Source organism: Sebastes umbrosus, chromosome 4 (assembly GCF_015220745.1).
Source record: "Sebastes umbrosus isolate fSebUmb1 chromosome 4, fSebUmb1.pri, whole genome shotgun sequence".
In the NCBI taxonomy this organism is placed as follows: Eukaryota; Metazoa; Chordata; class Actinopteri; order Perciformes; family Sebastidae; genus Sebastes; species Sebastes umbrosus.
In genome coordinates this window covers 24851695-24865135 of record NC_051272.1, presented here as the reverse complement: position 1 = coordinate 24865135, position 13441 = coordinate 24851695, and the positions used below count along the sequence as shown (strand labels likewise).

General features: G+C 41.0%; 1 protein-coding gene across 7 annotated transcripts in view; it reads left to right on the top strand.

Annotated features, from left to right (window-relative positions):
* The window catches only part of osbpl5 (oxysterol binding protein-like 5), a 59297-nt gene that overhangs the window by 27449 nt on the left and 18407 nt on the right, over positions 1-13441 (top strand). For 6 of the 7 annotated variants that reach the window (XM_037767860.1, XM_037767866.1, XM_037767864.1 and 3 more), the window contains 4 exons: positions 10066-10221; positions 10483-10556; positions 12293-12373; positions 12726-12827. In XM_037767860.1, coding sequence (XP_037623788.1) covers positions 10066-10221; positions 10483-10556; positions 12293-12373; positions 12726-12827 — 413 coding nt within the window. Of the gene's footprint in view, positions 1-5139; positions 5210-10065; positions 10222-10482; positions 10557-12292; positions 12374-12725; positions 12828-13441 lie in introns of all 7 variants that reach the window. The other variant, XM_037767862.1, reaches the window with a different exon arrangement.

Sequence of the window (13441 nt, the reverse complement as noted above, 5' to 3'; positions counted from 1 at the left end):
TTGACCTGAATACTGAATTTATTTTTGCCGTGTCGTGCATTTTGCTAAAATGCCATGCATAATATGAGAAAAACAGGGTTAACTTCCCAGTAATGTAGTTGCGTCTGTTAGTTTTATAGTGCACATAGTAGAGAATGGGGATGTGACGGTGAGGAAATTTCCCCACCGGTTAATAAACTTGTGACAACACCGGTGTTACCTATTACACCGGACATTTTACAAGAAAAGATGACCTCACAGCGATTGCCTCATTACCTCCACCAAGGCCAAGGGCCTTGAAGGAGGTTATGTTTTCCCCGGCGTTATTTTTTTTATTTGTCTGTCTGTCTTTCTGTCTGTCTGTCTGTCTGTTAGCAGGATTACTCCAAAAGTTTTTGGAGGGGTGTAGTGTAGCACAATGAACAATCCATTAGATTTTGGTGGTGATCCGGATCATGATCCGAATTCAGGAATTTCTTTAAGGATTCCGATCAGCCTGAGCATTAAGACCACAGGGTATAACACATGCACAGTGTAACTGATGACGCGTTGATGACGCGTGACCTTCTTCCTTCTGAGATCAGAGGGATACGTGTGTGGATGTGTGGTGAGACTTCGAGTTGCAGCGGCAGCTGCTGGCCGTCTGCGGTGAGAAAGAAAAAAGCGGTAGATGACGGGATGACAGACAACGTAGTGTAACGTTATACAGACATAACAAGGCTGATGAATGAGAGAGGCATCTGCCGATACGTTACACGGAAACACACTTTTTTTTTGCTAGGAAGTTAAACCTGTCATAATTCCCTCTCTACTATTTATTTCATATTGCCAAAAACTACATTTTACAAGGTTGCACTTGAGCACATCATGATAACGTTGTAATTTACCTTTACTGAATAGAGCCTGAATGCATCATAATGTAAATCAATGGCACCTCCCATTAATGTTAGCTGTTAGCTCCGTGCGGACTGTGATGCTTACCGGCTGCTAACAGCTAATGTTAACAAGCTCTCGTCCTACCGATTTCAACACAGATTTGTTGTTCACAATGTAGCATTATCGGGGAAAAAATAGGGTGGGTCGCTTGGATCGTGAGGTTACTTTGTCCCAAACACATTTTCTATCATCCCCGGGACGACGGGTTGCCATTAGTCTCGAGCCCTGAAGATACCTATGGTACCTGCGGTACTGTAGAAAAACGAATACCATCACATTTTCTGAGTTTTGCCATTGATTTCGAACATTAAGGGTATTGTTTTTGCACCCATGATTTTAATTTCCCTTCTCATTTTTGTTGATGATAATGACTGTGTTTCGAAAGAATGTAATTATCATCTGCTGCTTTTTTGATTGTGTTTCTTTGCAATAGTTTGTTTTACAGGATGGTTCAGTGATTACATGGTGTTTTTGATGTTTCTTTTGCGGGAATGGTAAAGCCAACTGAACAGGTGGATGTTGTTAGGATAGAAAGAATGTCTGTGAGCAATCCTGCAGCAGCAGATGCAGTGGTTGAAATGCACATCACATGAGCGAATGGAAGAACAAATCTGCACATCTTGCTTGTGTGTGCACATCCCCACTCTCCCACTTGTACCATTAGAAGAAAAACAAGGTGGTCTGTCTGCTACAGTATGCACAGTTGATGCACATACTGTACTTGGCGAGAGCCTATTGGTGTATATCTAGGTCATATGGCCATCCATTAGTCCTGTCGTCACTGGAGACGGGGGGTTAACAGGGTTGGGGGTGCTGAAGGGAGGACAGATGGAAGGATGGATGGAGTGTCTGGACTTAATCTGTGCCATCATATTAACAACAGCTGGATTGATGCTGGCTGTCAGTGTTGCAAGGCTCTCACTGACAAGCTTAGCACATACTGCAGTGTGCACATGTAGACACGCACACACAATGGCATTTTTTTAGTCAAGGCTAAATTTGTTTTTGGCTGTCACTGAAATTTGAGATTCCTGTAGTATACTTCTATTCCCATTTTTTTTTTTTTTTTTATCTTTTATAGCTTTGTGACCAACTGTCAAAAGCTAGGTTGACATTTTGGGAGAAGTGTTAAGGATGTGTGTCTTCTAATTTTTATATTATATATTTGTTCCCAAAATATGCAGTATGTCGGAGACTTAACACGTGTTCGTGACGTGTGTGTACTCGGGCTGTCAGTTTCAGTTTATCAGATGACTTCAGGTTTTTTTCTTAACTCAAAATCATGATGCCAACAGTATGGTTGCAAATTAAAATGTAGCAAAGTGCATCAGTCAGGGCAGAACTTGTTGAATTATTCATACAGTGTGCACAGGGTTGGGAGGGTTATTTCGCCATTATTTTGTATGTAAAGCAGAAAAGAGGAACAACATCACAGTACAGTGCAAGTTCTGCCTTCCAGCTGTGAAAATGCTGTCATCATCCAAGGACTCGAATCATTTGGCACATTAGTGTTGCCATATTTTAACTTGGAGCAGCAGCAGTACCCATATAAATTAAATTAAATGAACTTGCATGTAAATCTCCAGGTTTGTTTGGTCTTACGTTTGCTGGACCAGAAATCTGAAGCGGTGCGCTCATTTTCTACGAACCGTCTTTTCACGCTGGAATTCTTCTCGTCAAAAAGAATAATCTTGATGTACTGGAAAGGGCTCAAACCATCTTGCTTTGTGATAACTTACACTGTACTGTGATGTTGTTCCCCTTTTCTGCTTTACATACAAAATAATGGCGAAATTTCCACCCAGTGAAAGCACTTTTTTCACTAACGTTGGTCACACCACCTACCTTTACCTCTGCGTGATGGCCTTGCTGGTCCACAAAGACTGCCTTGCTGCTGCGGTGCTTCCTGCCAGCTTTCTGTGAGACTTATGAAGTGTTGTAATGTGTGTACGTCTGCATGGTAGTATATTGTTCTTTATTTTAAAATGTATTTCAAAATTGTAATCCTGATAATAGCCATTTTTACTAAATCGGTAATTTGATTACATATTTCTGTAACTGTAACGGAGTACAGTTGTATTTTATTGTATCCTAATTATAGTACGTAATGCGTTCCATATATTCTGTTACTCCCCAAGACTCAATATACATGATATCATCCCATACAGCTTGTGGCAGTACAATAGCAAATGGTGGTTTGTTAGCTGAAGATGAATAATCAACCATTTTGGTGTCATAGACCATTTTTATATTGACAGCATTATTGTGGCCTGCCGGCATGAGGAGGTTCAAGACTGAAATAAAGGTTAAGTACACACCTTTTTTCTCCCCTCCTCCTCTAAAGTCAAGAACCCTGCTGTGATGCCACTAGCAAGAATACCATGCTGGTTAAAGAGATATAAGATTATTTGTGACATACTGGTAAAGCAACTGAAAATTCTAGTCTGTGAAGACAATGGGAGTCATCAAATGAATGTCTAATTTTTTCTCATTTGACAGACTGGTTACACTTGAAATGTACTAGTATTTACACTACATGCAACTAAGTTCAATATTGAAATACATTCTGACTCTTTGCGTATGTACGTATGTACGTATGTATGTATGTACGTATGTACGTATGTATGTAGAGTATGTGTGTGTGTGTGTGGCTGCAGAGAGACTTGGGGGGAATGCCAGCAGGGACAGGGTGAAGGGCCAACATGAGTGCTAAATGAGGGAACTTGAACTCCATATGACATTTTCTGCTTTAAATAGCAGCAGACTGTCCAATAATTTAGGATTACTGGACATTCTGTAACCCACAAGTAGAGTTAGGGTCAGTGTGAACTTAACCTGGAAAAGAAACTCACTAGGTCAGCGTCTTTCACCTGATAAACAACAAAGCTGTACTTTACAGGAATGGGACAGAGCCAGCCTGGTTACTCTGCCTGTGTCTCAGTGGGTTAAACTACAGTTGGAAATCTCTGTGTTTCAAGATGGCCTATGACAATAATACTTTGTATCACATAAGCAATTTCACATCCTATTCGCTATTCAACTTGCTACTTCAGGCTGCGGCCGACAGTACATGGCCTCTCATTTGTTTGGGATATTTTTATATTGATTTGGGAACAAGGACATGGCTGGATAGCTAGCTAGTCTTGTTGTTAAACATACTGTCAAATTATATTTACTGTTTTTCAACTGTACACAATGTTATTGACTTTGAATATTGCTTGCATAATGTTAGCTTGGCTCGTACCTGAGCCAAAGGGTTCAATGAGTTGAGTGGACTAGAAATATCTCCTGTTGCCAAGTCGTAGCTAAGGTCCTTCCTGTTTACTGGAGTAGTGAACATTGCATAAGAACCTTATGGGATGGTAATAATTGTTCCAAATATTGGCAAACCCTCAGGTGTTGCCAAGAAAACGGAGTTATGGCTTGTTAAAAACTCCAGACTTTAGTTGCAAATTGCATGAAAATATAAATTAATGGTCTTATTTGTTTCTTCTTTGGCAAGTGACCATTGTATAAGTGGGATAATGCTCTTCGAGGTGTCCATAATCAGGAATTAATGAACTTCGCAGAGGCTGTGCGTCAGATGGTTCTGGCCTCCCTGTCGTCTATTAATTCCTGATAATGAACGCCTCATCAGGCATTATCCCTTACTTATATTGTATCTTTTTTTTCCCAGTTTCAGTTTCCAGACAATACCAGTGTAAAACCGTGATTTGATTGTAGCTACAAACACTAAATGTTAACCCACAATAGCTCCTGCATTGCTGCATTGAGACTGCTGATCTAATCACTGTTTTAAGTACAAAGTTTACATCTTAAAGTTACTGGTTTTAGTATAGAAATGGCCTAGGTGCTACAACCAAAACCCGGCATGATACCATGTTCCCCGCTGCTCCAATGTGCTGTGTATGTGTACTCAATCAATTGAGTAAACCATCTCTCAGCCAGATTCTCACACGCAGTTTTTGGTTGAATTCAGTGGATTGGGATAATGGGAAACTGTTTGCTAGAAATGGCCTCTCTAGCAATATAATATAATATAATATAATAAACTTGCCAAGGTTACTATCAGCCACTACATCTACAGCCCAGCCTTGTGTGTCCCTGAGAGAGATTTATGCTAGTTAGATCAGTCAAGCATATGAACATAAGATACAGGTTAGAACATGTCAACATGTTCCCTTCCAGACACCTCCCTCTGTTTTCCCTCCCTTTTCCTCCCAGTTGGTGTAATGATTACTGAAAACGAGCATGCCCCATGTGACAGCAAGACAAGTGCTTTCACCTCGACAAGGTAACTGTGGGTCAGATAGCTTGTGTTGTTGTTGTTGTTTTATCTGTCCTTCTCATAGTTCAAGGTTAATGTGTGACACAGGAATGTGTGTTTTTGAATGACCTGCTGCTGCTACCTTGCTGTTATCTTTTCCACAAGTTGTTCTTATCACTGGGTAATTATTTGCTTAGCATCTTTGTAGCATGCCGGGGTAGATGGAGTTGATGTTAGCCTAGCTTGGAAAACTTTTGGTGCTGTGTACAGTGAGTTGGGAGAGTCGACGTTTAGCACGACTGCATGTTTTAGTATTGAGGTCAGTCAAAGGGTAGAATGACTGCTTAGGGCAAAGAAAATGGTGCTTGAATTTCTCCTTGGGTTCTCATTGGACAGGTTCCTCACATTTGTCCTCCTTTGTCAATGTTAGGGCTGTCAATCCATTAAAATTTTGTATCTGTTCAAAATGTTCCCTGATGGAAGATTTGTCAAGTATTTGATACTCTTATCAACATGGGAGTGGGCTAATGTGATTGCTTTATGCAAATGTACATATGTATTTATTATTGGAAATTAATTTCCAACACAAAAAAATGACAAGTATTGTCCAGAAACCCTCACAGGTACTGCATTTAGCACAAAAAATATGCTCAAATCATAACGTGGCAAACTGCAGCCCAACAGGCAACAACAGCTGTCAGTGTGTCAGTGTGCTGACTTGACTATGACTTGCCACCAAACTGCATGTGATTATCATAAAGTGGGCATGTCTGTAAAGGGGAGACTCGTGGGTACCCATAGAACCCATTGTCATTCACATATCTTAAGGTCAGAGGTCAAGGGACCCCCTTTGAAAATGGCCATTCCAGTTTTTCCTCGCCAAAATTTAGCGTGACCTGTGAGCCTGCTATAACCCAAAAATCACAAGTTGCGTCAATACGTTAAAGAAATTAGGGGTGTTAAAAAGAATTTGCGAACTTTAACAGCCCGAGTCAATATATAAACCTGAAAAACCTTATATTCTTATAGAACAATATAAATAGAATTTTCAATAGAACAGAGGCTCTTCTATTTCAGTGTTACCAAGCCAGGTCACGCAAGGTAAAGTCCCACTAATTAATGTTTCTTCTCCAACTTATTATCTATATTTATGAGGGCCCCACTAATCTATCTGAATGTCCTTTTGCTGTTGATGTCCAGTTATGCTTCCCCTCACAGTGGCACCTTCTCTTTTACACACACTGCATCTTCTCTAACTTCTGTAAAGGCCAACACTGACCTCTGTATCCTCAAAGGATACAGTAGCCTGTTTTGATTTATATTTGGACATGAAAACACCTCAGTGTCAAAATATGCTCTTGTGTCTTAAACTTTAAACATGTTAATGCATATCAGTTTAGAAATAAAGCAATTAATATTGCTTATAGTTTGAATTTATGAAATAGACCTCCTCTGATATAGTAAGACTGTAACTCTCAGCACAACTGCTGGTGTGATGTGTGCACTCACGTACGTGTATTCGTGAGTAATGCACACTCAATGCGCCCCGCTCCGCCACTGCTGTTGGGATTGGAGAGGAGCATTTCCTCTCTCTCCTTTTGGCGCTACATCGTGTGCATGTGTAATCCCCCTTTCAGTCTGCTGCAACAAGGCAAGCACACACTCGCGGCCACGTATGCACATCCACGCACACTCATTTTCTATGCTTACGTCATCCAACAAACACTATTGGAATGGCCTCGGTATATGCTCAACTGACACAATACAAACACATTAACCGTGTGTGGACTCCACACCCATGCTCAGTCTAGACTGCGTAATATGCTCACACACACAGCCTTTCTCCCAGCAAATCTCCGCCCTGCAGCTGTGAGAACCAGCTGTGATTGGTTTGTCCTGTCGCTCTCCATGTCTGCCCACATCTTGACCCGCCCTAGGGCATGCACTGTGAGTGGTATTAATTTGCCATGTGTCTGTCGCGATACAGTTTGGCAGCCCATTGTGTTCGCTGTTGTGTAATGCTAAAGCTTCATGCTATTTTCCATGCAGCCTGCACCGCACTCCGGGTTCAGCACTGTACTACACATGCACGCATGCACTGCAGCAGTGGAATACTATTTATAGACCTGCTCCACAAGGACAAATAAGGCTCCTTTTCGGGAAGAATAAATGTGCCTTTTCCCTCTCATGTCTTTCCGTTCATAGCTGCCTCTTTGAAAGGACAAAGGAGCATAGGGCAAGAGGAAGAAATGCACAGAAGAGATTGCAAGATGAGAAATGAGAAGGGAGTCAGGAGGCTGAGAGAATGAGTCACAGAGGCAGGGTAGAAAACGGAGGGAAGCAGGGAGTGGTGTGACAAATACACGGATGTGAGTGTGCTCGTGTATTTTTTATATGTACTTGTAGAGGGAGGGTACAGTTTGTCAACCGCCGAGACTCCTCCAGCAATACATGTGGTTTCCAATTTCCGGTTTAAGCCACCGTCTACCCACAGGTTTTTACTTCTATCACTTACTAGTACGTACACTTTGACAAACAGCACTCTCCTCATGCACCAGTGTAATCATAGTTGAATGATGTGGGAGAGTTAAAAGATGAATCAGTCTGTGAAAAATGTTCTATGAATGAATTTTATGTAACGCGCTGTTCTTGGATGTTGTAATTGAGGGCTTGTAGGCGAGACTGCTCTGTAGGCTGGGAGTCAGAGGGTCTCGTTCTACTGTATGTGTTTGTGCACTGAAAGAAAACGAATGGGATTATATTGATCCGAGCAGAGAACAGTGTGGCCGTCCAGACGGACCCAGGTGGTAACAGGTACGCTCCATTAACCTCAGTTTTACCGTCAGCTCCACCGTACCGCTATGATCAGCTCACCACCTGTTTGAACAAGCATAACGTTTAAATCTGTCTTGACACAGCCGTGACCCTCAACAGTTGTTAATAACATGCTAAGAATAGTTTGCCACTCGTCGATAGTTACAGAGCTCAGTAGAGGAGAAAACAGGCAAAGTTATTGTCATTGTGTGTCTCTGGGTTTCAAATAAGAAAAACAGAAGACTTAGTCGTGACACAGTTCTGTCTCTGTACATGCAGACTTGTACACAGTATGCATACTGTATGCCTGTTAGGGCTGGGATGATACGCCCATCTCCCGATTCGATACTAAAACGATACTTGGGTGCTGATTTGATATGTATTGCGATTCGATATTACTATTTATTACGATTTTTGTTAACTTTTTTAACACTAGACCATGGGAAAAAGTTGAATCATACATTTCTAGGGACTTTTACTTTGGAAAATCTCTAAATTGATACAGTAAAAATGTTTGGTTTTCAGCATGTATGTAGTCAGAGATGTCCTGAAGTCAAATATATCATATATATATATTTTCTTTTTAATTCATAAGGGACATGTAATGTGTTATACTTCTGGTGAATATAATCCAATCAATCTTATTTCCATATATGTATTTTGTATATACAGTTCCTGTTGTGAACACCTTATTTGGAAAACCTGACGTAGTCACACGTGTATACTTCCACTAACTTCGCCATGCCCGTCACTAACTCTCCTGTCAGCTCCGTTCTCTTTATACATCCATGGTCAACTCCATCGTGGGCCATTTAAATGCATTTAACAAAAATGTCAGTATATAGGTGCTCTACAGTTGTAGCGTCGGCTGATTTGACCACGGAGATGCCAGTGACGGCAGGCTTGAGTTATCATGCAGCATTAGTCATGATGTCTATCTCTGCTTTTCCTGCAATGTGTGAAACCCAAAGTGTTTCCATACTTTACTGTATGTGTAGTGTTTACTACTTTGGATTTAAAATGTGAAGGTGCAGGTTGTATCTTGGCAGACCCGTTTTCTTTCTCGTTCTAATAACACATCCATGGTTTCTGCTCACCACGGCTTTGTTTTGATCTTGAAATGGATATGCCGTTTCATTATTCCGACTACAACAATAAAAGCAGTAACTTCCTTCTACCTCTTCATAGACGCAATGAAGCAAATACATCGATTCTGGCTTTAAAAAATCTATTTCAAAATGGTAAAAAAAAAAATTTCTTCTCCCACTCCTAATGCCTGTATGGTTTCTTGTATGTGAATTTTTTTATGTGGGCATTGTGGCCTAAAAATATGACTAATCCACTCACTGCTGTATATTAACAACATCAAGCTGCAGAGCCACAGCTTGATCCTGCCCACATCTGCAGTCGCTGCATTTGTCCCCATTTGTGTGTTGAGATGTGCATCTCATTAGTAGATGGGATCCTTGTGGCTATCAAGGGAATGACTGAAGAAGCAATAGTTTTGGGGGCGAAGCAATTTTTCTGGAGTGAAGCTTGTTGATTCAGGCCGACATGGAGGATGGAGGAGTAGTGGCAATGGCAGTGGGGGTCGTCTGGGACAGTGAGTCTCTGTGGACAGAGCGACTGGACTTTGTTGGAGACACTATCTGTCATATACACTGACAATGTGCAGTCTGAACTGCTTGTTACTGCCACGCACTGTGCTATTATGTGGACAGGCTGACATGTCCTCGTACAGTAGGTCTTTGTTAGTGTAGGAGAGGAGAGATAGGGCGGGGGTCCCGACAGACTGAGAGAAGGAGTGAGGATGGAGTTTAAGAGCTCAGAGTTGGTGACGCAGGGAGAGACAACAAGTAGGATCATATTAAATAACAATAATATCATATTACAAAGACAGGATGAATCACTTGTCCTGTTTTTAAATCCTAATATTAGATGAACAAATGCATGCATGCAAAAATCTTGTAACGTTTTGTTCTAATCAGAATTTTCTGTCTTCCATTCCTGTTTCCTTTCCAAATCTTCCCTTCCCTCCTTTCTTCCTTCTGCGCTTCTCCCCCCTGCAGAGGACGAGCAGGAGGTCAGGATGAAGGAGGAGAATTTGTTCCAACGGAGGTTTTCTCTGTGCCCCAACGCCACCTCCCCTCCCAAAATTGACCCCCGCACCCTCACCCGGAACTTGTCTTATGGAGGAGACAACGACCTGTACAATCTCAGCTCAGGTAAAAAGGCCAAAAGGTCAAAGCTGATGAAAGGAAATGTGAATACAACTAAATATGCTATTTCAGTGACGTGTGCCAGTGGATTCCAGTGTCTGTGAGATGATGGCGTACTGTGCTGTTGTGTACTTATTCCATACAAATCAACAAACCTCAGCCGCTGCTTATTATTTGCTTCCGGGGCTGCCATGCTTTAATTGTCTGTCAGCAGGTTTATTCACGGATTTCATTTGTATGTGACTGTGTGTTGTGGGTTCCCACCAGGCAGTGACACAGACAGGAACGGTCTCTCCATGCTGAGTAATGAACTTAGTCCTGCCCAATCACCAGGCAGCAAGGTAAGAACACAGTTCCTGATTGGGCAGTTCACTCTAACTGACTCATTAGGTGAGCCCCTTTCCTTTTATATCCTATGACTATTTATTTTCCTCTGATTTCTTGCAGTCTTAGCAACCTGAAGCATCTACAAGAATTTGAAGTAGACAAACCTACAATTGTTGGCATGAAATATGCAAGATTGTGATTTCCACCTTGTATCAAACATTCAGTGCATTTGAAGTGGAAACCAAAAGTGTTATTTTTGGTAAATCAACACTAACAAACCAGGAATTAATAACATTTTTAAGTCATGACACTGCACCAATGCAAGTCATATAAAAGCTAGAGGTGTAAAAAATATCAATACAGTGTCGTATTGCAATTTTGTGATACTGTATTGATTCTCAAAAACACTATTTTTAATCAATAGTTTACATGCAAAGAATATCTCAGTCAATACTTTTTCATTTGCAAAGATATGCGCCCCCTCAGTGTATGCGCCCTCTCAAACTAGTGCTATGATGTTGGCTGTTAAAGAGACTGTGATAAATGCAAATGCAGATCCCACTGTTCTGATTGCATAAATAAGTAAACCCTTTATTTTATGCATATAGTGGTGTTCTTTATACTGTGACATTTTTTCCTGAAATTCTATAAAAATGTATCGCCTTGCTTATAGTATCGCAATATATTGAACCGTAACCCCTGTACCATGATACGTATTGTATCGGCAGATTCTTGGCAATACACAGCCCTAAAAAAGCTGTGTGATTTTATATGTCAGGGCCATGGTGGGAACTGTGTCAAGCCATGTATCTGACCCAGACCTTTATTGTCCTGGTGCTGCCCGTGTTGTATTAGTCCTAACAATCTGTTTCCATTCTTTAGTAATACTAATTAGGAGTGGTCAATAAATGTTTCAAATGGCAACCGGGTTATCTCATCTTGTCTTGTCTCCTCCTCCCTTGTCGCTTTGCCTCGCCTCGCAATATCACCTATTTATATATGTGGAATAATTCACAGGCGCAGCTGCATCTCTAGCCTTTTACCCTTTCTTCCATCCTGAAAGCCCTTATGGGACAATAGGAGACTTAGCGCAGCCTTACCCTTGCATGATGTCATATATACTGGGTTGTAATAGTGCACTACGCTTTCTAGAATGGCTTCTTTTAACACAAATAGATAAGACTAAGCGCATGTGTGGGCTAACCAAATAATATTGTGAGTCACTTTGGTTTTAGTGCATACAGAACAAGTGGTTATGTAATTACACATCACGGTGAAATTGCAGCATAATTTACCGCTGAGATTCTAATCTCTACTTCCTGATCAGTGGATACCATCTAACCGTCCGTGCCTTTTGATGTCTGACCAAAGGAAGTCAGTGGGTTTGTGGTCGCAACACCAGAACTGCCTTCTAAGTTGCCTTTCTGACTGAAAGGGCCACCCAAACTTGTGGCAGATCAGATGAGCTACGTGGCTAAGGGAACAATTAAACAATGTGGTGTTCATAATACAAGCCAGTCAAGTCAGTTAACTCCTGTAGCAGTACATCACAACTGTGTAATTGTTTGTCCTATAGGGCTGTGCCGTTTATATATTCTAAAAAGTGATCCCAAAAGTTTGTTTAAAATGCTGCTGTGATTGTTAATCATAGATTTATTCATCTAGATTTGAAAATCTCCACAGAAGTTGTAATAGTTAAGTAGTGTTTGTCTTTTAAATCTGTCTCCCCCTCCTCTCCTTCCTCCTCCAGTCTGAGTCCAGGATGTTTAATGGTGCTGAGAAGGACTGCCCCTCCCCAACAGAGAAGCTGGCCCGGAAGGAGTCTCTCAAGGTACACGTCACTTCCTTGCATGAGACAGTTGTGCACAATCTTGAGCATTATTGTGCAATTGGAAATATCATAAAGAGCTTGTGGTTTAGCTCTTCAGTAGTATCTCTGTCAATCTAAATTCAGTGTAATAAAAGTACACACGCTATTTGGGAACCTTTTTTTTTTCATTCTAAATGTGTTCCCTTTTGTATGTTTCAAATGATCAACAATGAGTCATGTTACCAAAGATAACAGCATGATTGCTAGAATTTGGTTTTGACTCTGCTTCCACCTAGTGTTGGTACTCTGGGATCAGTCCTCTGACCAGGAAGACTGATGACTCATTCATGTGTTGTTTTTTTCTGTTTCACAGGTCCAAAAGCAGAACTACAGGCAAGAGAAGAAGCGGGCAACTAGAGAACTGTTTAGCGCACTAAAGGATCCCAGTGTTGTCATCATGTCCAATTGGCTAAAGGTATGTGGATGTTGTCTATTATGCAGAGCTACTACATTGACACCCAGAATAATGATATCTCTAGAGACACACTATTCAGACTTTGTATCGTCTGTCATGTATGCCTTTTGCTAATTATCATCCTAGTTCAGTGGTTCTCAACCTTTTTCGTGTCAAAGACCCCTAAATAGGTACACATTATGTCACAGACCCCCATTTGATAAGATTTCACTTCAGAGACCTCCATCTGAAAAGATTTTGGTTGTTAGATATGAATAAGACTAGTATTCTATAGTTGTCAACTACAGTTGAGGAGATAACTGGGAGAAAATGAAACCTATGATCAGAGTAATCACTTTTATGACTCTTACACACATTGGGCTCACTTCTATAGTGAAAATACACTACCGGTATTCACCATTTTTCTGAGGACCCTTGGGGGTCCCCGGACACCTGGTTGAGAACCACTGTCCTACTTGTAGTTTGCACATTCACTGTTACAAATACGATGTGCAACGATGGAACACTCTACAGCTCAGACTGTATTCATGTTTTTGTTCAGTTTCCAAAACACAAAGTTAACCTATTTTTCTCCTTGCATGTCAAATCCTGTAGTTTCTTGTTTTCTATAATAA